General features: G+C 54.6%; 1 protein-coding gene across 3 annotated transcripts in view; it reads right to left on the reverse strand.

The window, feature by feature from the left end:
• DNAH2 (dynein axonemal heavy chain 2) overlaps nt 1–25,831 on the reverse strand; it is a 136,873-nt gene that overhangs the window by 28,790 nt on the left and 82,252 nt on the right. For 2 of the 3 annotated variants that reach the window (XM_053362060.1, XM_053362058.1), the window contains exons 36-61: nt 25,533–25,636; nt 25,004–25,193; nt 24,729–24,909; nt 24,002–24,129; nt 23,497–23,649; nt 22,871–22,996; nt 22,215–22,433; nt 21,633–21,750; nt 18,184–18,320; nt 17,964–18,101; nt 17,048–17,206; nt 15,849–16,001; nt 13,073–13,164; nt 11,400–11,598; nt 11,052–11,276; nt 10,243–10,347; nt 8,227–8,415; nt 5,864–5,949; nt 5,285–5,415; nt 4,128–4,271; nt 3,791–3,958; nt 3,515–3,675; nt 1,831–1,970; nt 1,430–1,577; nt 843–982; nt 484–694 (exon numbers count right to left, since the gene is read on the reverse strand). In XM_053362060.1, coding sequence (XP_053218035.1) covers nt 484–694; nt 843–982; nt 1,430–1,577; nt 1,831–1,970; nt 3,515–3,675; nt 3,791–3,958; nt 4,128–4,271; nt 5,285–5,415; nt 5,864–5,949; nt 8,227–8,415; nt 10,243–10,347; nt 11,052–11,276; nt 11,400–11,598; nt 13,073–13,164; nt 15,849–16,001; nt 17,048–17,206; nt 17,964–18,101; nt 18,184–18,320; nt 21,633–21,750; nt 22,215–22,433; nt 22,871–22,996; nt 23,497–23,649; nt 24,002–24,129; nt 24,729–24,909; nt 25,004–25,193; nt 25,533–25,636 — 3,945 coding nt within the window. Of the gene's footprint in view, nt 1–483; nt 695–842; nt 983–1,429; nt 1,578–1,830; nt 1,971–3,514; nt 3,676–3,790; nt 3,959–4,127; nt 4,272–5,284; nt 5,416–5,863; nt 5,950–8,226; nt 8,416–10,242; nt 10,348–11,051; nt 11,277–11,399; nt 11,599–13,072; nt 13,165–15,848; nt 16,002–17,047; nt 17,207–17,963; nt 18,102–18,183; nt 18,321–19,351; nt 19,470–21,632; nt 21,751–22,214; nt 22,434–22,870; nt 22,997–23,496; nt 23,650–24,001; nt 24,130–24,728; nt 24,910–25,003; nt 25,194–25,532; nt 25,637–25,831 lie in introns of all 3 variants that reach the window. The other variant, XM_053362059.1, reaches the window with a different exon arrangement.

The following is a 25,831-nucleotide window of genomic DNA, read 5'->3' on the forward strand; positions in this document are numbered from 1 at the left end:
AACGGGGCTGGTTCACTGTCCCTCAGACCTTGTGTGGGGCTGGACTATATTTTGACAAATATATATGCAAGAGCATCAGGCAGGTTTACCTGTGTCTTGTGAGCGGCAGGGGTTGGTGGCGGCGGCGGCAGCAGAGGGACAATGAGTGGCGTGCAAAAGGGCACCGGAGAGGGGCTGCTTTAAATGGCGGTCGCTTGAGAGGGGCGCTCAGCCAGCTGCGGCTCAACAAAGCCCAGCCCCCTTCCCCCTCTAGGCAGGGCAGGGAGAAGCCAGGAGGAGGGAGGGAGGCATTGCTGCTGCTGCCACCACGTGAGGGAGAGGGAATGAACATGCACGCTGGCAATCCACGTGCTGGCGATCCACACGGCGATTCCTGGCCCGTCCGTGGGCCAGATCCAGAAGGCAACTGGGCCTGATCCAGCCCGTGGACCTTAGTTTACCGACCGAGGAGAGCATCCCAGGAGCCCGGACTCGGACACCCACCTTCTGCTGTTCATCAGCTTCTCGCTTCTGCTGAACAATGATGACCAGGTACTCCTCGCACTGCTTCTGGAATTCCGCCACCTTCCTCCTGGCTTCCTCCAGCTCCAGCGTCATCACCTCCACCTTCTTCCGGGTCTCATCGATCTTGAAGAGCCCGTTGTGGAGCTTGTTGGCTTGGTCCGAGAGCTCCTTCCGCTTCTCAGCCAGGAGCCTGCAAAAGGAGGAAGGGGAAGGCTCCAGGACTGCTCTGCAGCCCAGTCTAGCCCAGAAGTTGGGCCGCCCATGGATCTCCATACACTCCCAGGCTCTCGGCCATCCCACTCGGCTTCCCTGGAGAGAGACCAGAAGGGCCCCCTTACTTCTTGTAGCCAGAGACCAGCTCCAGGTAGTTGGTCGGGGTGACGTAGTTATGGCGCCTCAGCTCCAGCAGCATCTTCTGTGAGTACCTGGCCACGGACCAGTGCATGGTCACAAAGATCCTAGCCACTCGCTTTTGCATCTAGACAGGATGGAGAGGAGGGAGAGAATCAGGGAGGAGTCACGCGCTCCTGTGGCTTCTAGCAATTGGCCATCAGAAGGATTATTGCCTTCATACATCTTGGAAGAGGAACCCTCACCCACTGCCTGCAGCCACGCATTTATTTATAAAAAATATTTGTATACTGCTGCACCATAAAAAATTATATCAGTGGTTTACAGCGTTAAAAAGATGAAACCACACAACAGGTTTCTTTTTTTAAAAAAAAGAAATTAAACGCATCAATTAACCGCTGTGGATGGATGCATAGGCCTGGCGGAGTTTTCAGCAACCGCCTGCTGAATCTCCAGTGTCAGAGTGTTCCGCAGGCACAACAGGCTTGGTTTCTCATTGTCACAACGAGCCCTGCCAACCTTCAGGACGGCCCCCCTCTGCGCCGCTTTGGGAGGGACAGGGGCTCCCCCTCACCGTGTCCAGGCTCCCCTTTTCCACGGTCCCCAGGTCCACGCCCTCCAGGTACTTCTCCGCCACTTCCAGGAGGGCATCCTTGGGCCACTCAGAGAACCAGTCGATGGTGGTGCAGTTCACCAGGGCAGGGTACTGCCGGATCCAGTTCCTGAGGCACAGCAGAGAGAGCCGTGGGTTGGCGTTGCGCCAACTATGCCTCTCCCCACTTCCCTTACTCCTTGGGCCTTGCCCACGGCCCTCTCGTTTGCCCACCCCACTTAGCCTGCCGTTAACGGCCATTCTTCTCCAGCCGCCGCTGTGTCCACCAGGGGTCGCTGTTGCTCCGAGCAGAAGCCGCCCCTGTGCCTGTCTAGACAGCAGCCTCTGCTCCGATGATCCCGGCAGCTTCTCCCTCCCCTCACCTGAACGGATCCCCGACTGGGCTCAGGCACAGCACCACGTGCAGGTTGTTCCGCACCCTCTCAATGAGGAAGGCAAAGAGGCTGTCCTGGCTCTCCTGGATGCCCTCTGTCCGAGCTGCATCTATGATGTGGTTCTGGATCTGGGGACGGAAAGGCGGGCGGGGGGCAGAGAGAGGGGAAAGAAAGAGGATCAAGGAAAAGGAACCTGTTGCCAGTTTTGAAACGCCCCTTGTGGAAACAACGCACCGCTCCGTGTCCATCAGTTCAGGTGCTGCTCACTAGCTCTGCCTCAAACTTTCTGTGCTAAGTAAAGGAGTAGATCATGATTCGGCTCAGTCAGTAGAATCATAGAGAGTTGGAAGGGAACCTGAGGATCATCTAGTCCAGGCATAGGCAAACTCGGCCCTCCAGATGTTTTTGGGACTACAACTCCCATGATCCCTAGCTAGCAGGACCAGTGGTCAGGGATGATGGGAATTGTAGTCCCAAATCATTTGGAGGACCGAGTTTGCCTATGCCTGATCTAGTCCAATCCCCTGCAATGCAGGAAGATGCAGCTGTCTCACACGGGGATCAAACCTGCAACCTTGCAGCACAGTGCTCTAACCAGCTGAGCAGAGACTCTGAATCTCAGGGTCGCGGGTTTGAGCCCCATGTTGGGCAAAACAGGGGGCTGGACTAGAGGACCTTTGTGGTCCCTTCCAGCTCTACAATTCTATGATTCTATGAACCCGGGTGGACAGAACCAGCATGGTAAGGCAGCTTCGTCTAAATTCCCCTCTAAATATAATTATTGGGGGTTCACACAGGCCCAGATGCTCAATCCCCCCAAATTCAGGTGCTGAAGGGGAGAGGAAGGGCAGGCAGGAAGCCCAAAGCTCCTGGAGAGGGAGGTTTTCAAGCTCTGCAGGTCTTCAGATGCTGGGGGAAAGGCTCCAAGGCAGGGTCACAACTCTGAGACCAGGTACGATGGTCACAGCCCTACCAGAGTATCACAATGAGTGTCTTTCTGCAGGAGCCAGGTCCACACACACCTGGGGCTTTTTTGGGGGTGGGGCGGCTTGGAATAGCTCCTTGGTCCAAAAAGGTGTCTCCTAATATGTAGCCTCAGTACCTCTCCTTTTTAAAGAAATCATGTGCTGCCTGGGACTATTAATTCAATAAACAACAACAACAATCCTCTAGTTTGTAATCTCCCAGCTAGAGGTTGTTGTTGCTGCTGCTGCTGCTGATTGAATTTATTGACAGCCCTATACCTGGGGGTCTCAGGGCGGTTCACAGAATAAAATCAAGATATAAAACCACAAAATACCTAATAAAAATAAAAGCAACAACCTAATAGCCCTCCCTCGAAAACCCCACACACATCTTAAAAGGGCATAGGATGTAAATCGGATTAACCAAAGGCCTTGTTGAAAAGGAACATTTTTGCCTGGCACCTAAAGGTGTATAATATGAAGGCGCCAGGCGAACTTCCCTGGGAAGAGCACTCCCCAGATGGGGAGCCACCGCAGAGAAGGCCCTGTTCTCATGTTGCCACCCTCCGGACCTCTCCCTTCCCAGGAGGAGAACTCATTCAGCTTGTCTGTTGCAGCAGGAAGCAGAACGGCACGGATCCCTGCGCTGCTGCCCTCCCCAGTCCTAGTCTTTCCAGAGCTCCGTGGGGTGTGGAAGAGACACGAACCTCCTCAAACTCATCTGGCTTGTACAGATTGGGCACCTCCCCGGAGCTGAGGATGTTGTTAATGTCCTCGAGGAAGCACTCGTCCGCAATCTGCGTGTCCACAAAGAGGAAGGTGGTGGGTTTCTGGTCCACCCCGGTCTGGCGGTACAGCTTCTTGATGTCTGCGGGAAATAACAGCCAGGGGAGGGCCGGTCAAAGGAGAGGGTGTGTGGCAATCCCGGGCTGGCTTTGTGGGCCAGACTCCCAAAGCTGGAGGGAGACGGGGGGCATCCTTACCTTCCCGGAACTCTTGTTTGCGGTACTGCCTGGAGACCTCGATCTGGAAGGTGTAGTACTCACAGATGTATGAGGCCAGCCGTGCCAGGCTCTGGCGCCCGCTGCCACCAATGCCCACCAGCAGCATGTTGCCTCGCGGCTGGCTGATCACCCGGACGATGCGGGTTACTGCAGGGAGAATCGGCACCTGGATGTCAAACCCCACCTGCAGGAGGGTGCTGTAAACTAGCCTTCCAGACTCAGCTCAAGAGTCCTCCCCCATGCCAGTTCATGGGGGGGGGGGGCGTCCCATGGAAACGGCAGAGAGAGAAGTCTCAGCCAGGATCCTCTCACTCACTGTGTTCAATGGCGTCCCGGAAGAGCACCAGCCGCATGGGCACCATTCCTGGCGTCCGGTTGAGCTCGCCCAAGGCGCGCTCCATCTCAGCCTTCAGTACGGCCATGTCTGTCAGGTCCTCGTAGACGTTGCGCATGAAGTCCCCTGGAGGGGAAGAGGGGCAATCGGTATTACGGTGCGATCGCATCTTATGTGGGGTTTTTCAAAACAACAACGCATTTACTGAAACCGCACCCACGCGAGCATCCCAGGGCAGAGAGCCTCCAGCTTTCCAAACAAGGTGGAGAGCTTAAAAGCCACCTACCCAAGGCAAAAGGGGCTTTTAAGCTCTCCTCCCTGCTTGCCTTTCACTTGCGGGAGGTCAACTAGCGGCCTTCAATCGTGAAAGTTAAATGCAAGTAAGATGGGATCATACTGTATTATTGGAATCTGTTCATATTACTCCGCTCCCCTTTCAATCTTTTACAACCATGACTACAAGTGCTTTGAAAAACGGTAGACAGGGAATGCTCCCTTGGCAGAGGCCCTTCTTCCCAGGTCTGTGCGAGAGAGCAGAGCAAGAGCCCTGCTGGATGAGGCCAGTGGCCCCTCTAGTCCAGCATCCTGTCCTCAAAGCGGCTGAGCAGAAGTCTCAGTGCAAAACCTGCAAGCAGGATTCGAAGGCAAGAGCCCGTCTCCCCTCCTGCAGTTTCCAACAACTGGTGGAGGCAGAGTACAGTCATTGTGGCAAGTAGAGAATGGTTCGGATGAGCTCAAGCACCATATGGTAGAAAAGAGAGATGCAATTTTAAACATTAATCAACAAACAAAAAGCAAAACAAAAGCAAATACATCTCCTAAGATGAGTCCTGATGCAACACGTGTGTGTGTGTGTGTGTGTGTGTGTGTGTGTGTGTGTGTGTAAAAGCTAAAAATGAACCATGTGCTTTTTTGCTTCCTTGTGCAAACTGATGGAGATCTAAATGATTAATCAACTCAGGCTGATGAAGTCAATCAACTTCCAATCAGGAAGCAGTTTTAAGGCAGACAGACAGACAGACAGACAGCACCTAATCTCACAACCCCAAAGGGGATTTGGGGGATCTTTAAACTGGCACCTCCATCACACACACCCTTTGCCTCCCCACCTCCAGCTCCAGAGAACAGCCGGCACATACCAAAGATGGGTGAGCGCTTGTTGGGGCAAAGGTTGTGGAGGGTCAGGTCAAAGTGCGTGCCCAGCTTCTCACTCAAGAGGACAATGAAGGTCTCCATGTCTGCAGCGTCCACCAAACGGTCAGAGAAAACCCTGATGGAGAAAAGAAGGGATCCATGTGCTCGGAGGTCACCCATGAATCCAGAAGCCTTCTTGTGGGGTCCAGGAGGAGGGGAAGAGGCACCCAAATTCCTTAAACCCAGAAGCAGCTTTGGGAAGTAGGAGGAATTTTCCTAGACCCACAACTAAACAGCTCCGAGTGACCCTCTTCTCCCACCCGGCAATTGCGCCTGGGCATCACATGGGTGTTTTGGCGACTGTTGATGTCAGTTTCTGATGGCCACGGCACTGCCCACAGGCAGGGTCTCCCAAGGAGACATGGCACCGAGGGGCGGAGCACGAAAAGCCTCCACAAGCAGCAGGAAATGATGATAGTGATCCAGGGGGCCTTACAGAGAACTCCCACCACTGCTCTCAGGCACCAGGCTGGAAAAGGCGGCTCCTGCACAGTGGCAGAAGGCGGCAAGCAGGACATCTGTACCTGAAGCACTCGTGAATCCACAGGCGGGTGAGGCTGGCTTTGGTGTCGTGGAAGTCCTTGTGGGCTCGCAACATGCCCTGGAAGACCTGAGACAAGCGGGGACGACAGAACCGCTATGGACCCCAGGCAAGCATCTTCTAGGCCAGCCCCGAGGATGGGCCCCTCCCCCAGCTGGTCTTCCAAGGAGGGCCATCCCACGACCACCCTTGGCAAAGGGCCCTAAATGCGCCTGCCTCTGGTCCCAAGGAAGGGTGTCACCACAGCTCAATGGCTCAGACCACCATCTGACTGCATTGCAGGGGGTTGGGCTGGAAGAACCCTCTTCCAACTCTACAATTCTATGACTGTACTTTTCTGGGCCTGAGGACGTATTTACCAGGACCTGCCTTGCTCAGTGAGAAGCAGAGGGCGGAAATCTTAAATAACCCATATTTTTCAAGGTTGGCAAGCAAGAGACACTGCCAAGCCCTCTCTCCGGAGGCTGAAGAACACAAGAAGAGCCCTGATGTATCAGGCCAGTGGCCCGTCTAGTCCAGCATCCTGTTCTTGCAGTGGCCAACCTGATGCCCCAATGGGAGACCAGCAAGCAGGACCCAGGTGCAATAATAATAATAATAGTAAATTATTATTTATACCCCGCCCATCTTGCTGGGTTTCCCCAGCCACTCTGGGCAGCTCCCAACAGAATATTAAAAACTCAATAAAACATTAAAAGCTTCCCTAAACAGGGCTGCCTTCAGATGTCTTCTAAAAGTCAGATAGTTGTTTCTTTCATTGACATCCGATGGGAGGGCGTTCCAGAGGGCGGGTGCCACCACCGAGAAGGCCCTGTGCCTGGTTCCCTGCAACCTTACTTCTTGCAGGGATGGAACCACCAGAAGGCCCTCAGAGCTGGACCTCAGTGAACGATGGGGGTGGAGACGCTCCTTCAGGTATACAGGGCCGAGGCCGTTTAGGGCTTTAAAGGTCAGCACCAACACTTTGAAATGTACTGGGAACCAACATATATCCTTTTGAGCCGGTGTTATATGGTCCCGGCGTCCACTCCCGAGCAACCCTCCCCTCTTGCAATTTCCAGCAACTGGTATTCAAAAGCATTTACTGCCTCTGATTGTGGAGGCAGAGCGTAGACATTGTGGCTAGTAGCCATCGATAAGTCCTCTCCGCCATGAATATGTCCGATCCTCTTTTAAAGCTATCCAGGTTGTGGCCAACCCCCCCCCCCCAGGGTAAAGCCAGAAGGCCCTTCTAAGCCAGAACATTCACAGGTGGCGCTGCACAGCAAGCAGAGGAGTCCCAAATCCCCCTTTGCCCTCACCCACCACCTCCTGGTAGCTGACTAGCGACTGCTGCAGTGGGGGGGGGGGGAACAGGCCTGGCAGCAGAAGCAGCCCGGCTTGCTCACAACCTGCGAGCGTTTGATGTGCACGAGCAGCGCTACAGGGCTCAGGGCCGAGGACAAACGTTCAGCGCACGTTTGATGTCTTCAAACTCTCTCCAAAGTTGCCGTGCCCGTTTGATGTGGGAGCGCCGCGGCGCTGGCGGGAAGGAGATGAGCTCGCTTGGAATCCTAATGCTCCCAGCCGCTGGGCTGGCACAGAGGATCGCACACACAGGGAAAAAAATCCATCATGCCTCGTTTGCCGGGTCTCAGGCAGAGGAAGACCCCACAAACAGGCACATTCTGTCTACGTGCTGGTGAAACTGGCCTTCCCCCAACCTGGGGCCCTCCAGGTGCCTTGGACTACAACTCCCACATCAGCTGGGCTGGCTGTAGACTGGTGGGAGTTGTAGTTCAGAGCACCTGGTTGGAAGGAGGCTGCTTTAGATGGAGGGCGATGCAGATATGTTCAGTCGCCGCTTAGAAGCCTCCCCCGTGTCTCTGGCTTAACCCCCCAACATTTCTGTAAGATGTAGGAGCAGAAGACAAAAGGGGTGGAAAACATTCTGATTCTGAGAAAGCCGCAGCATTTGGCAAAAGAGAAATGAAGATGTCAGGAAGACACCGAGGGGAAAGGCGAGGGGGGGGGGAGAGAGAGACAGGAGCTTCTCTAACTCAAAGCTGTGGAGAGCTAACAAGGACTTGCTTCCTTGCCTGAGGCGGAATGAGCCCCGAACTTGTGGGTGATCGGCCCCCCTCCTTGTGTTTGCAGCGGCATCAATCAAAAGGCACCTGCCTCCCATTCCTGCTTCTGAAGGATGGGGAAGCACTGCGTGACCGCGCCGTCGTTTTCCGGCCACAGAGCCTCACCTGCGGCACCCTCTTCCGCAGGCCCTTTGCCACCCCTACCGCCCTCCCTGCCCCCAAGGCCCTTCCGAGCTTGTAGGGAACAATCCCAGGGTCTGAGCAGGCCTCTGTTTACCTTGGAGATGTCGCGCAGGTTGAAGAGGTAGTGGATCTTGGCCGGGGTGGGCAGGAACCGCTGGACGACGTTGTTGTAGAGCTCCACAGTCGCCTCGGTGATGGTGTTCCCAAGGGGCTTCAGTCCCTCATCAAAATTCTGCAGCTTCTGGTTGATCATGGTGCCGAAGATGCGTCGGATTTGGGAGTCCTGTTCAGGGTGAGGGCGTGACATGGGGTGGCATCCCCCCCCCATACCAGCACCTGCTGCGTTGGCCCGAGGCAGCTGGGGGTCACCTTCCCCCTTCTGGGCTGTCCTGGGTTTCTCCCAAGGATTCACAGAACTATAGCTTTGAAAGGCTTATCTAGTCCTGCCACCTGCAATGCACAGGGGGCACTAAGTCCTACTCATTGAAACGAATGAACCCAAACTAGTCCTGTCCGTCTCTGTGATGGGCATCACAGCTCAGTGAGAAATCCTTGCCACGAGCTGCCAACCTTGCCAGGAGTCCCAAGGCCGCCCTGTGAGGGGCAAGGGGCCAGCCTGCTCTTCCTGCTCTGCTTTAGGGTGAGGAAGCAGCAGAGTCCACAGAAAGAGAAATAACACCTCCAGCGGTGGCAGAAAAGAGCCAGGAAGAGCAGCTAATCTTCACACTCCCAGTCCAGGGCTGCCAGCTCCCCAGTACGCATCCTACCCTCCTTATTGGCATTGCGGGGGTTAAGGTCCCGCTACTGCTGCACTGTTCACTCCCCAGCCTCAGCCAGGGTCCTGTGAGGCCTGCCTGCAAAATGGGAATAACAGCAGCCTGCCCAGCAGAGCTGTTGTGAGGTTGGGGAACTGGAAACTGGAAGGAAGAGAAGTGGCTTAAAATACTTCGGTGGGAATCAATCGTTCGCTCAGTCATACACTTCAGCTTATCCCAGCCCCCCCAGCCCCTAGCCTGACCATAAAGGTATGACAAAGCTGGACCGTCGTGGGTTGGGGCAGCAGGAAGCCCTCCTCTCCACTCCTGCAGGGAATTGTGCCCAACTAAGTCCTACTCGGTGGGACGCGGGTGGCGCTGTGGGTTAAACCACTGAGCCTAGGACTTGCCGATCAGAAGGTCGGCAGTTTGAATCCCTGCGACGGGGTGAGCTCCCGTTGCTCGGTCCCTGCTCCTGCCCACCTAGCAGTTTGAAAGCACGTCAAAGTGCAAGTAGATAAATAGGTACCGCTCCGGCGGGAAGGTAAACGGCATTTCTGTGTGCTGCTCTGGTTCGCCAGAAGAGGCTTAGTCATGCTGGCCACATGACCCGGAAGCTGTACGCCGGCTCCCTCGGCCAATAAAGCGAGATGAGCGCCGCAAGCCCAGAGTCGTCCGCGGCTGGACCTAACGGTCAGGGGTCCCTTTACCTTTAAGTCCTACTCACTGAAATGAATGAACCCAAACTAGTCCTGTCCATTCACTTCAATGGGTCTAAGAAGATCAGAAGAGTCTGCTGGATCAGGCCAACGGCCCACCTAGTCCAGCGTCCTGTTCTCACAGTGGCCAACCAAGATGCCCATCATGGGAAACCTGCAAGGATCCAAGCACAAGAGTCCTTGCCCTCCTGTGGTTCCCAGCAACAGGCACCACCCTGTCCCGCTCTGAATGGGACGAGCGGGTGATTGAGCAGGAGGTGCCATTTTGGATTCATCTCGGGCCGGCGCCGCTTCCTTGCCAGCGCCATCGTCCGCCGTGCCAAGCTCTCCCCACGCCTCCTGGGCAACTTGGATTTGGACAACAGGCCCTGCATTATGCAGGAGAGGAAAATAAAAGGCCGCGGGCACCTCGGGTGTGCGGAGGTGAAAGGGGAGCTTTCCCCCTTGATCTCAGAAAGACTCTGGAAGCCAAAAGGCCAGCTGGACGAGCCCCTCGCCACCAAACCAGGTTGCCTGCCTGGACACACGCACGCACAAGGGGGGGCGAGCCAGGCGGCGTCTGCGGCTGTGGTTGCCTGATTAACCCCTGCCCTCGGAGCGTCCCAGCCGGCCTGCATAGACCAAAGCAGCCCTTACTGTGGGGAAGGTCATGTTGATGAGGTTGAAGCGGCTCTGAAGCCGGCTAGAGATCACCGTTCGCCCTCCTCCGGGGGGCCCCATGGCTGCCATCAGGAACATGTCCTGGGGGGAAGGCAAACAGGCAACGGATCAAAACCAAAAGAAAATAAAAGACTTCTCGCTCGCTCTCTCCCCCCGCCCAACCTCCACCCGCCTCTTTCCATAAAAGTGTTTGAGTAGCGCGACGACTAAACAGTCTAGAGGGACCCCGCCGAGGTGGAGGTGGGGGGGGAGGAAGGCAGGCAGCATACAAATCGGGGGGCCTGAGTGGAAGTGGAGGCTGTAATAGCTGCAGTGGCATGCGCCACGCTCCAGCCGGGAGGCTCTGCTGCGCGGCACGCCCTCCCGCTCATTCTTGCCCCCCCCCACCGCACACTCCTGAAATTCAGATGCGCAGCCTCCCGGAAAGAGACAACAACAAGTATTCCATGCACAGTCGTCTCTGGTTGTAGGTTGCAGAGTTCTTGAACGGCGGAGAGCCAAATCAGACAATTACGTTAAATGCGCAATTGCGCTCAACGTGTCTGGATTTTTATTTATTTTTTATTGTCTTTTCGCAAAGAGGGCCGCGGGGCATCAGAGGGGGAAATCAAGGCTGGGTCTGTGGGGTGCAGAGCAACGTCCTCCCCTCTGCCGTGGTGCTGACAGAAATCACCGCTGCTCTTGGGTTTAAAGTGTAACACGCACGTGTATGCAACCGGGTTCCAATCCTGATCCCCCTGCCCCAAGAGCGTCTGTTTCACGCTGGCTCCGCACGCTGCGCTCACCTTGATGTACTTGATGGTCTGCTTGGCCCGGTCGTACCAGAAGCCGTAGTCCAGCCACAGGCGGAGCAGCTCCAGGGGGGGCTGGGAGCCAAACTGGTCCTTGGCGGGCATGTTGAGGTCGTCCATGAAGGTGATCATGCTCTTCCCGCCCAGAGGCACATAGACGCCCTTGGTGCGCTTCTCCACCCGGCTCTCAATGATGCTCTGGACGTTGGTCGAGGTGGTCTGCAAAGGCGGGAGGGGAGCGTGAGGCCTTCATTGACAGAGACGTTGCCCACGTCCCTGGAGCCCATGCGTGGGGTGTGCCAGGGGGAGGAGCCAGGACCCTCCCCTCCCTCAAGCTGTTACCTGAGCGGACATGTTGATGACCAGGACAGCCCACTTGGTGCTGTCCAGGGTCTGCAGGACGCCCTGGGCGATGGAGGTTTTGCCGGTCCCCACCAAGCCGACCAGCAGCACTGGGTTCTGGTTGGAGATGAGGGCGTCGACAAGATAGTTGTAGCGCATGGTGTCCACGGTGGGGACGATGATCTTGTAGAAGGGGGCGCTGGGAAGAGAAGGGCAGATCCGGGCTCAGCCCCAGGGGCGAGGCATCAGCTCCTGCCATGCTTGGGACCTGCCAAAGCTTGGCTGCTTCCCCTCCCTCTTACACACACGCAGGGCGCCAGAGCCCTGGGGGCCGCTCTGGTCCTTCCCGACGCGGCTGTCACGGCTCCAGGAAGGACACTGGCCTAAATGCATGAAGACATCCGACACGAGACGCAATTGGCGCAGCTGTCACCCCCGCCGGAGCCTGACAGCTTGGAAGGAAGCCACCGTTAATGAAGGCTTGTCCCTCCGCCCGGCTTCCGAGGATGCAGGCGGCCGGCGGCCCGTGGCAGCTCGGGGACCACGTTCCGGCAATTTCAGGCCACTGATCGGATTAGGGGAGCGAGGGGCGGGAAATGGATCCGAGCCACTGGCTCGAAGAACAAGATCGGCCGAGCGACTCGGTGGCATGGCGAAGGCAGGCTGCTCGGGAGCCAGAAAGGGAAAGGATGCGGGAAACAAGAGAAGGCAGGCAAAGGGAGCGGGGAGGGTAACTATGTGTGTATCGTAGAGGTGCCCCTCTGCTGTCACTCACACCCTGCTACTGCTGCAAGAAACAAAAAACTCGCCTGAGACCCTCCAACACACACACACATAATGAAGACAGGACACCGCCATCCCTAGAATGAGCCCATTCTCCATGGTGCCCCCTTAGCTGCTTTTCCCTCCTACTTTCTTTACGTGCAAGAACTTCAGATGGGCCCTGCTAGGCTAGAGCAAACATCCATTTCACCCAGCAACCTGCTTCTCACACAGGCCGACTCCCCAGGCTTGAAGGCAATAGTCCCTCCTGGCCTAACAGCCATTCATGAACTCCCGTCTCCTCCTCCTCCTCTGCCTCATCCATCACTATTTTCTTCCCAACTGCCACATCTTGTGGCAGCAAATCCCATAAACCTGGCACGGAGCATATGAGACAGGGCTCTCCTTTGCCTCTCCTGCCGCTGTCCTACTGCTTTTGAGCCAGTGGTGTAACATGGGAGGCGTTCACAGGGGCAGTTGCCCCGGGCACAAAATTGTTAAGGGGCACAAAATTTCAATGCCCAGTGCTGTCTCAAATCAGCTGTTCCATCACTGGGCTTCACTGAAAATGTCTTCTCCACGCGAATCAGGAAGTGACCTCTTCAGACAACGACTCTTTTTTTGTTATCTCTGTGTCTGTGATCTCCTGGGTATTGCAGACGCCATTAGGCAATTGAATGCGCATGTGTACACCATGAATTTCCCTCCCTCTTACCCACCCCTTTTCAGTGGCCCCGGGCACTGGCAACCCACACTAAGCCACCACTTTGAGCTACAGAAGGTTGAAGAACACAGGTTTTAAGTTTTAGGGGCTGAGTCACACGCCCATTAAGCTCCTCCTTCCCTGCCTATGATTGGCAGAGAAGGCTTGTTCTCTATCTTGGGCAAAATGCAAAAAGCTGTTTACTTACTTGGATGGGTACCTCCACATCTTGGGCAGTTTATCTTCAAAGGAAGACCATTGCTTCCGCTTGGGGTCAACGTAATACTCGTAGACCGTATCCTGGGAGCGAAAGAAGTTAGCTTGTCAGAGGGGTGTATTTTCAGCAATCCTTGCAGAGGCCTAAAGCTGGGCCTGGATCATGGATCTCTCTGGGCAGTGGAAGGGTTTTTCATTGCAACTCGCTCTTAGGTGGGCAAAAAGGATGCCCTGTGCACCTTCCCAGTGTTGCAGAAATTTATGTATAGGTGGGGGGTGTTGTCCCTCCAGCAGATATCATGCACATGCACCGCACTACCAAAATCAGCACAATCACTTTTGTGACTTTTGTGATTTGTGACTTCGTCACAGTTTCTTCCTATCTATTCAAAGGGCCTTTGCTGCACAATACCAAATGTAAGAATTCACTGATCAATGCATCTATGTACTGGCTCACTGGGAAAACTTCAGAAATTCATATAGACATGTGAGCTCAGCTCCTCAGCAGCCCCTCTGCCTGAGTGATAATCCCTGGCCTCCTGATACCTGAGTGCCAGACAGGTAGCCATTCCAGAAATAACAAACCCAGATGAAGACAAAAGGGTGTGATTGACTTGGCTGGGAAACAGGGAAATGTACCGTATTTTTCGCTCGATAACACGCACCTGACCATAACACGCACATAGTTTTTAGAGGAGGAAAACAAGAAAAAAAAATTCTGAATGAAACAGTGGATGTATCATTTTTGTGCTTCATGCTGCGGCCACAGACATGTGATTTGACGGTGAGTTTGGGGTAGCCCAATGCAAAGATCCTGAGGATCCATGTGGATCCATGCTTTGTAACCACGTTTTTGCACCATTGCAGCCCCAGGCAACAGTGGGTGCGTGATTTTTTTGGTGCAGGCTGTAGCCATGGACATGCTATGTGATCTGATGGTGAATTTGGGGTGACCCAATGCAAAGATCCTGAGGATCCATGTGGATCTGTGCTTTGTAACCACGTTTTTGCACCATTGCAGCCCCAGGCAACAGTGGGTGCGTGATTTTTTTGGTGCAGGCTGTAGCCATGGACATGCTATGTGATCTGATGGTGAATTTGGGGTGACCCAATGCAAAGATCCTGAGGATCCATGTGGATCTGTGCTTTGTAACCACGTTTTTGCACCATTGCAGCCCCAGGCAACAGTGGGTGCGTGAGTTTTTTGGTGCAGGCTGTAGCCATGGACATGCTATGTGATCTGATGGTGAATTTGGGGTGACCCAATGCAAAGATCCTGAGGATCCATGTGGATCCATGCTTTGTAACCACGTTTTTGTACCATTGCAGCCCCAGGCAACAGTGGGTGCGTGATTTTTTTGGTGCAGGCTGTAGCCATGGACATGCTATGTGATCTGATGGTGAATTTGGGGTGACCCAATGCAAAGATCCTGAGGATCCATGTGGATCCATGCTTTGTAACCACGTTTTTGTACCATTGCAGCCCCAGGCAACAGTGGGTGCGTGATTTTTTTGGTGCAGGCTGTAGCCATGGACATGCTATGTGATCTGATGGTGAATTTGGGGTGACCCAATGCAAAGATCCTGAGGATCCATGTGGATCCGTGCTTTGTAACCATGTTTTTGCACCATTGCAGCCCTGTTTTTGCATCAGATCATTGCTATGTGATCTGATGGTGAATTTGGGGTGACTCAATGCAAAGATCCTGAGGATCCATGTGGATCCGTGATTGGAACCACGTTTTAAGTAGGGAGGGAAGGAAAAACATAGAAGCGACAAGGAGAGGGGTGTGCAGAGAAGCAGCTGGCTAAGAATGCAGGAGAGGGGTTTTACCGGAGGGAGGAAAGGAAGGCAAAAGTCCCCCCCCCCACAAGCCAGCCAGCTCTCTCTCTCTCCCCCCCCCCAACCTGCATGTTGCCTTCGAGTCCCAGACGCACGGAAAGGAATTGCCTGGAGGGGAGGGGTTTTCTCTGCTCTTTGTTCCGTTTGAGCAAACACAGTAAGGAAACAGAAGCGGGTGGGCAGTAAGACCCTGAGGCAGAATGCAGGAAAGCAGCAACTTCCTCCTTTCCTCCCTTCTCCGGACGATTTGATATTTGCCTGATTTATGCCTTCACTCGCGCTTGTCAGCTCCAGGGACCACACATTCGCTCAATAACACGCACAGACATTTTCCCTTACTTTTTAGGAGAAAAAATCTGCGTGTAATAGAGGGAAAAATACGGTAAATATCGCTTTTGTTTCACTTGATGGGTGTTTGGTGGAGGGCAAGGAGAACCATGGGGCAGGGTCCAGGATGCCCAGATTACTGCCACCAGACCTCCCCTTTCATGATGTAACCATGATGTATTAGTGATGTAGTTTGGGGGGGTGTAACATGGGGATTAGCAGCTAATAAAAGTTTGGGGGCTCTTTTGTTTGGGGCTTCCATCTTGTTCCACCTGGTGGCAGGTGGGAGTCCTGTCGCAACAGTCTTCAATAAAGACCAAGCCTACTGGCTGCTGTTTTGCTCGGTATTCCTGGCTGGCGTCCTTGATTTTTTGTCCAAGGGAGCCCCCAGATTCCTCCGTTAACACCAGAGAGAGAAGACCTATTGTTTCTTGCCCACCTCCCTTTGGGTCTATTAACTCACATGCCTTCTTTTCACCTTTGGGGTAGCCTATCTTGTTCCAGCAAGCACAACAGCTGCAGGACTTGGCTCAGCCTCATAGCACCACCCCACCCCACCCCTCGCTGCCATCCCTCGTGGGAAGTGCATGCAAGTGACCTTGTTAGGAAAGGAGCCCTCGATCTCTCGAAGGAAGATGTCGATTTTCTTCCGGCCCTCCTCGTCCACGGCTGCACACAGGGACCAGATCATGCTGAAGATGAAGTACATCTCCACCACCGTTGAGTAGTTTTCACTGTCCGCGGGATTCAGCTGGGGGTTCAGAAAAGCTCTCCTCAGACCCACTGCCCCCCAAACCCGCTGAAGCTACCTCCCTAGGAACAAAACTTAACAGTGCTGGGATAGCTCACTTGGTAAAGCATGAGGGATGTTGGTTCAAGCCCCAAGTTGGGCAAAAGATTCCTGCATTGCAGGGGACTGAACTTAGATGACCCTTGTGGTCCCTTCCAACGCTACTATTCTATGATCTGGACAAATTTAATGATACAGTCATACCTCGGAAGTTGAAGGGGATCCGTTCGACTTCCAAAACGTTCGGAAACCAAGGCACAGCTTCCGATTGGCTGCAGAAAGCTCCTGCAGCCAATCGGAAGCCGCAGAATCCGCACTGGACATTTGGGTTCCAAAGAACATTCGCAAACCGGAACAATCACTTCCGGGTTTGCAGCGTTCGGGAGCCAAAACATTCGAGTCGCAAGGTGTTTGACTTCCAAGGTACGACTGTATTTGGAATGTAATTTTGGAAACCACAGTGACCCATTAATCAATGTACAGTGGTACCTCGGGTTACAGACGCTTCAGGTTACAGACTCCGCTAACCCAGAAATAGTACCTCAGGTTAAGATCTTTGCTTCAGGATGAGAACAGAAATCACATGGCGGCAGCAGGAGGCCCCATTAGCTAAAGTGGTACCTCAGGTTAAGAACAGTTTCAGGTTAAGAATGGACCTCCAGAACGAATTAAGTACTTAACCTGAGGTACCACTGTATATCTGAGGAAAACAATAAGTTCATGCATTTACATATATGTTATATAGTTCTGTAATCTTAATTATATTTCAATGTTATTTTGTTATTGTTTTCCTCTGCCTGTTAAAATGTTTTATGTATGCTTTCCCTTTTTCTTTCGTTTTTACTTTAACTCATTGTAATATTCTTAATAATTCTTTTTTTAGAGAGTGGCAAGGGGGCCATCCTTGACATACCGCGCCCCAAACGCTAGGGGGCCTGAGGAGGGCGGAGGCTGATGATGCGCCCAGGGCCTCCGGAGCGGCTGACTGGCCCTCGCTTGCCCCTTACCCCTTCATCAGAGGACGTCAAGGATGTGAAGAGCTTGCAGAGAGACACGATCCCACTGTACTCGGGGATAGGGACCAGCTCCTGACAGTTGTCCTTCTTGAAGGTCAGCATCTTGTTGGTAAATTTGTCAAACATCCGCTGCAGGGTTTCCGCTTCGGTCTGAGACGGAGGAGACAGGGGCAAAGGGAAGCTCGCTGACTGTCGACTACTAGATCTGCTCCTCCTGAAGACCCCCGCAAACCCACATTTGTCCCTTCAGGGCTTACCTAGGACCTCTCCATCCCACCCTGAGCAGTGCCAGGTTTACGTATAAGCTAAACAAGCTACAGCTTAGGGCCCCACTCTCTTAGGGCCCCCCCAAAAAAATTAAAGGGGGAAAAAACCTGGATGTACACTTCCAAAAATATAAGATAAAAAACAAATAAAATAAAACCTACCTACAGCAACAGCGTTTTGTGTTGTGTTGTGTAGGCTCCTATGATGCAAGTCATGGGCCTCGCCTGCTAGCCTGCTCCCGAAAATATCACTGGTTTGCTCCTTTCTATATATAGGGTGCCTACATTCTGCATGGACTGGTTGCAGGGCAACATGTGCAAATGGCTTGAGATACCTATGAGGTCCATAAATGACCATATAGCATGTATTCAACACAAAAAACAGGGACAATTTGTTGTTGACAAAGGACAGCTGGACATATAAAGGGCCCCATTGCCTACAGTAGCTTAGGGCCTCATCAAACCTAAATCCGGTCCTGACCCTGACCCTCACACGGTCAGTAGCTAGGGCTACTTTATTGTTGCTATTTATTACATTTATATCCTGCCTTTCCTCCAAGGAGGGGAAAGGACAGACTCAACCGCGGGGGTCCCGGCATCTGGTCGCTTTTACAACCCACTGCTCCCCCCTCCTCAAATACCTTTGGGCGCTTCTCAATCCAGGAAAGGACATAGGGCTTCCAGCCCAAGTCACTGTAGTCTGTGTAAACCATTCCGCACCGGGAGACGGTGGCGGGAGAGGCGACGGCGAGGTTCTCCACCTCGAACAGCAGGGAAACCTGTGGGGGAATGGAAACCACCAATCAGTTCTGGCCAAGGAGCTGCTGGAGGGGTTGGCTTGTGGGGGCAGCTCGGGCCTACCTGCTCGGGCATGGCGATCCGCTCACCATTGATGAGGGTAAGCACCTTGTTGTCGTCCATGACAGAGTTCATGCTCTCGATCCACAGCGTGTCCACGGGGCCGTCAAAGAGGATCCACTTCTCGTCAGGTTTCTCGTCTGGGCAAAGAGGAACGTTAAGAACTCGGGAGTCCATAATGCGGATTCCTGCCTCCCGGGCTGCAGCAGGAAGGATCTCAGGACAGTGAATTCGCTGCCCTCCTTTGTATACCTTACGTGGAAGCCACAATATATAACTAAGTGGGCTGTGGAAAATTGCCTCTCCTTGAGTCTTGCAAGAGCCACAGCCGGAGTAGACAGGGTTCGACTGGGTGGCTATCAGCTTAAAGGGCTTGAAAAAGGGGTTGGACAAATTCATGGAGGAGAAAGGCTGTCAATGGCTACTAGCCACAGGGGCTATGCTGTACCTCCATGGTCTGAGGCAGCAACATTTCTGAGTACCAGCTGCTGGAAGCCACTGGAGAAGAGAGGGCTCTTGTGCTCAGATCTTGGTTGGATCCTTAAATGTATTTGGGAAGACATACCGGATAGAGTCTTTAGCAGACTTGCCAGTCATCTATTTCACGCTTCTACATCAAAGCACGTCAAAGTGCAAGTAGATAAATAGGTACCACTCCGGCGGGAAGGTAAACGGCGTTTCCGTGCGCTGCTCTGGTTCACCAGAAGCGGCTTAGTCCTGCTGGCCACATGACCCGGAAGCTGTACGCCGGCTCCCTCGGCCAGTAAAGCGAGATGAGCGCTGCAACCCCAGAGTCGGCCATGACTGGACCTAATGGTCAGGGGTCCCTTTACCTTTTACATCAAGGAGAGCTAGAAACATGCCCTTTAAAAAAGTGAGGGCTGGGATTCCCTGAAAGCCAAATTCTGTAATTCAGGGGAACAGAACAGCGGCTGGTCCACAAACAAGGGGCAAGGGGTGGGGCACCAGGGACAAGGACTGAAACACACAGAACGGATTGAAACACACAGAAATTTCCAAAGCAGAGCAGAGAATTTCTTCCAAGGTCTTGTTTGAAGAGACTGATTGTCTGAGACAGAGAGAGGTGCCAGGTTGCTCAGAAAGGAAGAGTGATTGGCAGCCAAGGCAGGCAGCTGGCACGGCCAAGGTGGGCCTCCCAAAGGGTAAATACCTGTGCAGACCTCGCGCATGATGGAAGCCAGAACGCCATCGTGCCATTCGCTGGTGGCAAGGTCGTACCTCCCAAACAACTCCCCGAGGCTCAGGGCTTTGGGGTTGAGGGAGAAGTCCTGCAGTGGGGGGGCGGGTCAGATGGGGACAGGAGTCTGGGTTAGAGTGTTAGGAGCTACCATCCATGGGTGGGGGGAAGCAGGGCCTGGCTGGGCAAGCAAAGGTCTGGGCCTCAGGTGCCCAAAGGTGGAAAACAGACCACAGAGCTGGAGCAGCCCAACACTCAGCTGTGCAAAGGAGTCATTCCAGAGGCCAGTTCCCATCGCTGCTCACATTGATTATTTCACTCACGGGGCCTGTCTTTCAAGCAGGCACTTGGAATCATTTGACTCAAGTGCAAATCGGGGTCGCTGTCCCCCCACCAGCATTTTGAAGGTTTACGAGGGCAAGTGGAACCGAGTCTGGCACTGAGTCGTGGCACATGAGTCAAGCCACCCCTGTTACCATCTTGCTCAGCGTAATCCAAACAGGGGGGGGGGGGTGAGGGGTGAGGTAGCTAGCCACACGCAACACTGCAGCCCCAGCAGCACAAACAGAACCCCAGAAGTCTTCCAATCTGCTTCACAAGAGAGTCAGACACTGTCCCGGCAGGGGGGTGGAAGGAAAGGGGTCGGAAACTGATTAAGAAACCCATAAGCGACAAAGGTCTCTCTGAAGCAGCCCAATGCCCCAACCTGGACCAAGATTTCGCCCTCTTCCTTGCCTTTCGATCCTCTGTTCCCTGTGCCGCCCCCCCCCCCGGCAAAGCAGGCAGCCCTCCAGCACAGAGCAGGGATCCCCCGAGAGGAAAAGACAGTGGGTCACCTTCACCCACCCAAAATCAACATGCATGCCAACAGGTTCCCATCCTCAATTATCATAGAGATTGGGGTCAGAGGAAGGCCTTCCCCCGCTCCTTCTCCCACCGTTTCCTAGAAACGGCAGTGCCATCGCCCCGCTGGCATGAGAAAAAGCAAGTGCCCGCGGGAGGCCTCCTGCCGGCACTCGGAGATAATCACCGGTGCCCCCTCAGGGTGAGGCTATCAGGCAAAGCGGCATGAGCTGGGGGTGTGGGGGGGGGGAGCTGAGGAGAGGCAGGCGACAGTGTCCCAGGCTCAGCACAGATTTCCCCCCACCCTAGGCCTGGGGCTCAGTGCCCCCAGCCCTCAAGAGGAAACCCCCCACAAAGCAGGCACCTGGTGCCTCCTGGCTACATCCAGCAGCTCCTTGGGCTGTGCCCCCCCCTTGCTGGGGGGGGCAGGAAATGGTCTTTGAGAGGCAAGCAGACAGGCAGGCAGGCAGGGGGAAGGCTGGCCAGGCCACAGCAAAGGTGAAACCAAGACGAGAGACCGCTAGCGAGGGCTGGAGAGGAGATAGCAGGAGTTATGGCAGAGCTGAGGCAGAGCAGTCTGTAGTTTGAGGCCTCTGCCCAAGCCAGGCCTCTCCTTTGCCCCCTAAGCTCCCTGGGCGCCTGTACAGTGACTAGCGTGCCATGGGCTCCAACTCTAGCTGCCTAAAGTTCACAGCTAGCCTGGAGAGCGGGTGGGAAATTGCCCCAAATACATGGGCCACCCACCAGCATGCTTTGCACAGCCTCCCTATGGCTCAGACTCGGTGGCCAAAAGCAATTAACAAGGAGGACAGCTCCCCAACCAGCACACACACACTTCGGCTCCCGATCATCATGGGGGCAGCAGCATCTCCTATGGAACTGGCTGCCACTAGATGGGGCGGCAGCGGCCACTGGCTTAAATGGGGAATGGAGACAAACTCATAAAAGGGAGCAGTATTGTCACTAGCTACGGATAGCAAAATGGAGCCTCCAGGTTCAAAGGCAGTGTAGCTCTTAATATGAGACAATGGGGGCAGACAGGAGGGGAGAGTGGCTGCCTTTCTGCCCTGCCTGCTGGGTTTCCTGAAGGAACAGGATGATGGGTTAGAGAGGCGCCTGGTTTAATTCAGCAGGGCTCTGCTTATGTTCCCTGTGGATGTCACTGTCCAACCCACCTGCCCTTTCCTTCTCTGTTATACATTTGGGACCTCTGAGTACCCCGGACTCAACCTGGCCTGCAGGACAGCAGGACTCAGTTGCCCCCAGGGAAGAAGATGAGTGCCTATAGGTCTGAGACAGTGTGGCTTCTAGGCAGGAAGGCACTCTGATACCTCTCTCTCTCTCTCTCTCTCTCTTATCCTCTCTCTCTCTTAGAAACATGGCAGGAGTGAAGGAAGGGGCCCTGGTGTACCTGCACATGCCAATCGCATGACGCTGGACAGAATGCCATCCGTCCACTCATTGGTGCTGAGGTTGTACTCTCCGTACAGCTCGCCCAGGGAAACTGCCTTCGGGTTCAGGGGGTACTCCTGGAAGCAGGCAGGCCCAGCAAGGAAAGAGAGCGGGAAGGTGGGAGGAAGAGAGGGGTGGGGGAGACAAAGTCAGGAGGAAGCAAGGTGCGTTTTTCTAGCTAAGACCCGGAGAGACCTCTGTGCTTTATTGACTTTTTATGGCTATCCAATTGGGGAGAAGAAAATGGAAGCTAGAGGGTTGAGGGTAATCCTGCCCCCTGTTTTTATATCAAGGGCGATCAACTTGCCTCCCGTCCCAAGGAAAGAATGCAGTGGAGCAGCCAGCCAGCAGGGGGGGCTACAGGAAAAGTGGACATTGGAGAAGAAGCCCCACCCAGCCCAGCAAGTCCCAGAAGAAGGCCCCCGGGGAGGTGGAGGAAGAGGCAGCCAGACTTGGCAGAGGCAAGGAGGGAGGCCAGTCCCCTGCGCAGCCCTGTGTCACAGAGCCAGGCACCAGGGAGGAGCAGGAGCTTCCCACTGACCCGGACTATGTTGGCCGTCGTGTCTCCGCTCTTGCAGAGGGTGCAGAGGGTGGCCTGCAGGGCCCGCCAGGTGACGGTCTTGCCGCTGCCCGTGTTGCCCACGATCATGGAGGAATGGCGAGAGTTCTTGGTCTCATACAGCTGGATCACCTTGGTGATGGTGAAGGGGATCACCTGCAGGCCCATTTCTCTCAGCTCCCCCTCAAGCACTTCCTTGAGCTGGAGGGGGAAGGAAAGAAAGAAAGAAAGAAAGAAAGAAAGAAAGAAAGAAAGAAAGAAGTGCCCGGATTGGAAGGCTGCATAGGCAACACCTTGTTTTTCATGCCACATCTTAGATCAGTCGGTAGAGAATGAGACTCTCAATCCCAGGGTTGTGGGTTCGAGCCCCACAGTGGATGACAGATTCCTGCCTTGCAGGGGGTTGGACTAGATGACCCTCACGCCCTCTTCCAACTCCACAATTCTATGATCCTCTCTCCCAATAAAGTCCCCGCTTTTTCCACCAGTACCATCAAGAATTCCAGTGGGTTGGTGGGTTCCATCTGCGAGGGGCTTCCATTGGAGAGCAGCAGCTCAGGACTGGGTGGGGCTCTTGCCAGATTTCCCAAGAAGAAGAGGCAAAGCCTGTGGGGCAGGGAGGGGACAGGGTGGCTGACCTTTCCATAGTCAATGACGGGGCACTCAATGCCTGGGAAGAGGTCCTGAGTGATGGCGTTGAAGAGAGGCACGTCCCCGGACGTCAGCTTGGCTATGTTCATGTCTTTCATGGCCATGAGGAGTACCTGCAAGCAGAGAGTGCGGAAGAGCTGGTCGGAGGGTATGTGGTATGGGGGAGGAGAGGATGCCAAGCGCTCCATGAAGCACCCCAGGGAGGACCCCATGGCATAAAGGAGCGGCTGATAAAGCCACAAGAGGCAGACATGGAGAGCCAAAGGTCATTTCCCCTCCCAAACCTGCACACACAACAGCGACGTTACGAGTGACTTCCTCTTCATTCCAACCCCAGAGATCTTGGCAGCCACTAGCCTTCCAGGAACAGAGGAAGCTGCTTTAAAAGGGGCCAAACCATTGGTCCACCTAGCTTAGTATTGTCTACATGGACTGGCAGCAGCGGCTCTCCTGGACTTCAGGCTGGAGATTCTCCAAACCCCACCTGGAGAAGCTGCTACAGATTGGCCGCAGGACCTTCCGCTTGCAAGGCGGGCTCTCTGCTGCTGAGCGACGGCCCTTCTGTGCTGGCCATGTTTTGCAGCACAACTGCAGAAGGCAGGGGGATCCTCACCTCCTCGTCAGAAAGGTCGGGCCGCACCCTGCGCTTCTTCCCGGCGTAGCGGAGCAGGGATGTGAGCGCCCGGAGGCCAAAGTCGTAGTGGTCTTGCTTGGAGAGCTGCTGGACAGCCAGCGAGTAGAGGGTGTAAACCTTCTTGGCCAGGATCTGGGAAGGGGAGGAGACAGTTTGGCGAACCTCACTGGGAGCGCTCCTTTTCCACTCACCCGCTCTGCCCAAGCAAAGCGCTCCCACCCTCTCCCCGAACCATCCCAACAGTAAGGTAAAGGTAAAGGGACCCCTGACCATTAGGTCCAGTCGTGACCGACTCTGGGGTTGCGGCACTCATCTCGCTTTACTGGCCAAGGGAGCTGGCGTCCAGCTTCCGGGTCATGTGGCCAGCATGACTAAGCTGCTTCTGGCGAACCAGAATTCAAACCGCCAACCTTCTGATTGGCAAGTCCTAGGCTCTGTGGTTTAACCCACAGCACCACCCGCGTCCCTTATATCCCAACAGTACCTTGCAGTTATTGAAGCCTTCTCCAAAGAGGATGATCTCGGCGATGAGCGTGGAGTCAGGCACCACCATGGAGATGGGGCGGAACATTGACTTGAGGTTGTCGGGCAGTTCTGTGCGTCCGGCATAACCTGCCACAAGGAACACGGAAGCACTGGCAAATGTCCATGGGTGGAGGCACACCCCCCCCCAGCTGAGTCCACCTGTCAGAGACTGGACTGAAGGAGACAGGATTGAGGAGGAATGGTGGAGATCACCCCCCTTCCTGAAGTTTCCAGGGGAGAGGGAGGCAGTATTGAATTACAGCAGTGGTTTGAGGAAGGTCACAGCTCAGAGACAGGCGAGCAGAAGAGATGGGAGGTTGGGAGAAGAGAAGGAGGAGACAAGAGAGGAGCCAGCTAACACACTATCACTGGATAGTATTTCTGACCCCCCCTTCTCCCAGAACACGGCGTTTGTTGAGATTGCAAAAGCAAAGGATTCAAAGACAATTAGCCCCTGGCGGCCACTGTAAGGGGAAGTGCTGTTGCTAGAAAGGGAGGGGAGGAGAGCAACGCCATTAACGGGAGACAGACTGCATTCCTTTGTCTCTTGCTGTGATGATTGAATAAACTCATTAGTAAGAACTCTTCTTTGTATTTCTCTGCTTCTTGCTGCCACCGGGGGAGGGACAGAATTCCCCGAAGCCTGACGCCACCCCTGCCTAGAATGATCCTCCCGGCCTCCTCACCTGGGTTCATGGTGATGAAGATGCCGCAAGACCACACCAAGTTGATCTCGTGGCCCTCAAAGGTGAAGCGCGTCAGGTTGGCGGCCAAAGCCGAGAGGATGGAGAGGATCTGCTGGGCCACGACCGACAGGACCTCAATGTTGATGCGGTTGAACTCGTCAAAGCAGCCCCAGGCCCCGGTCTGTTGGCAGAGTGCACAGTGGAGAGCTTGAGGAGGGCCAGGGCAGGCATGGGGAGCCCTTGGAGCAGGGCCAGCACCTGACTTTTCCCCTTACCTGCGCTAGGCCGGAATACATGCGCCCCATCGACTTGTAGTCCAGGCCTTCGGAGCAGTTGACCACAATGACGTACATGCCCAGAGCCTTGCCCAGGTCCTTCACTGTCTCCGTCTTTCCAGTGCCTGCAGGGCCCTTGGGGGACCCTCCCCGGTGGAGATGGAGGGCTGTGGTCAGAGTCATGTAGCACCTGCAGAAGACAGGCCAAAGGAACACAAACATCTCAGGCTCTTCTTGTAGAGCAGGATGGCTAGGGGTTCCCATGGCTGGCTTCCCACTTCCCCACTGGCCATCTGGGCCCACCTCCTTACCTCGTTTCTTTTTCACCCCTCCCCAAACATTATTAGCTGCCTCTTCCCCTTTCAGGCTCCCTCCTGCTGTCCCCAGCAGATTCCCCCAGTCTTCCCACCCAGACAGACCCAGGCTGTAGCCTTTCAGCGCTGGCACCAGGCCCTTTACGGCATGCCGACTTCCATGGCCAGAAACCACTAGGCTTCTCCTGGTCGGGCTCACAGCCCTCGTGGGATACCTGTCAGTGAGTGGGGTGATGACCAGCCGCCCAGAGTTCCCCAGATACTCGTAGCCATAAGCAAACTGGGTGTTGGTCTGCCGGATGACGCAATCGTCCAGCTCCTGAAAAAGAGATATTCCATAGGAGAGGGGTGGCGGGGTGTTGGGAACTTCTGGAAGTCGGCTGGTAGCTCACCACATCTCAGCCCGTGTGACGCATCAGGGGTAAGTGGAGTCCCAGCAGAGATTTCAGAATCCCCGGCTAAGGGGAAAACTCTTCTGCCACACAGCTCAAAGTATCAAAGCGTTTATCATCTC

The sequence above is a fragment of the Podarcis raffonei genome, chromosome 13 (genome assembly GCF_027172205.1).
Source record: "Podarcis raffonei isolate rPodRaf1 chromosome 13, rPodRaf1.pri, whole genome shotgun sequence".
Lineage (NCBI taxonomy): Eukaryota > Metazoa > Chordata > Lepidosauria > Squamata > Lacertidae > Podarcis > Podarcis raffonei.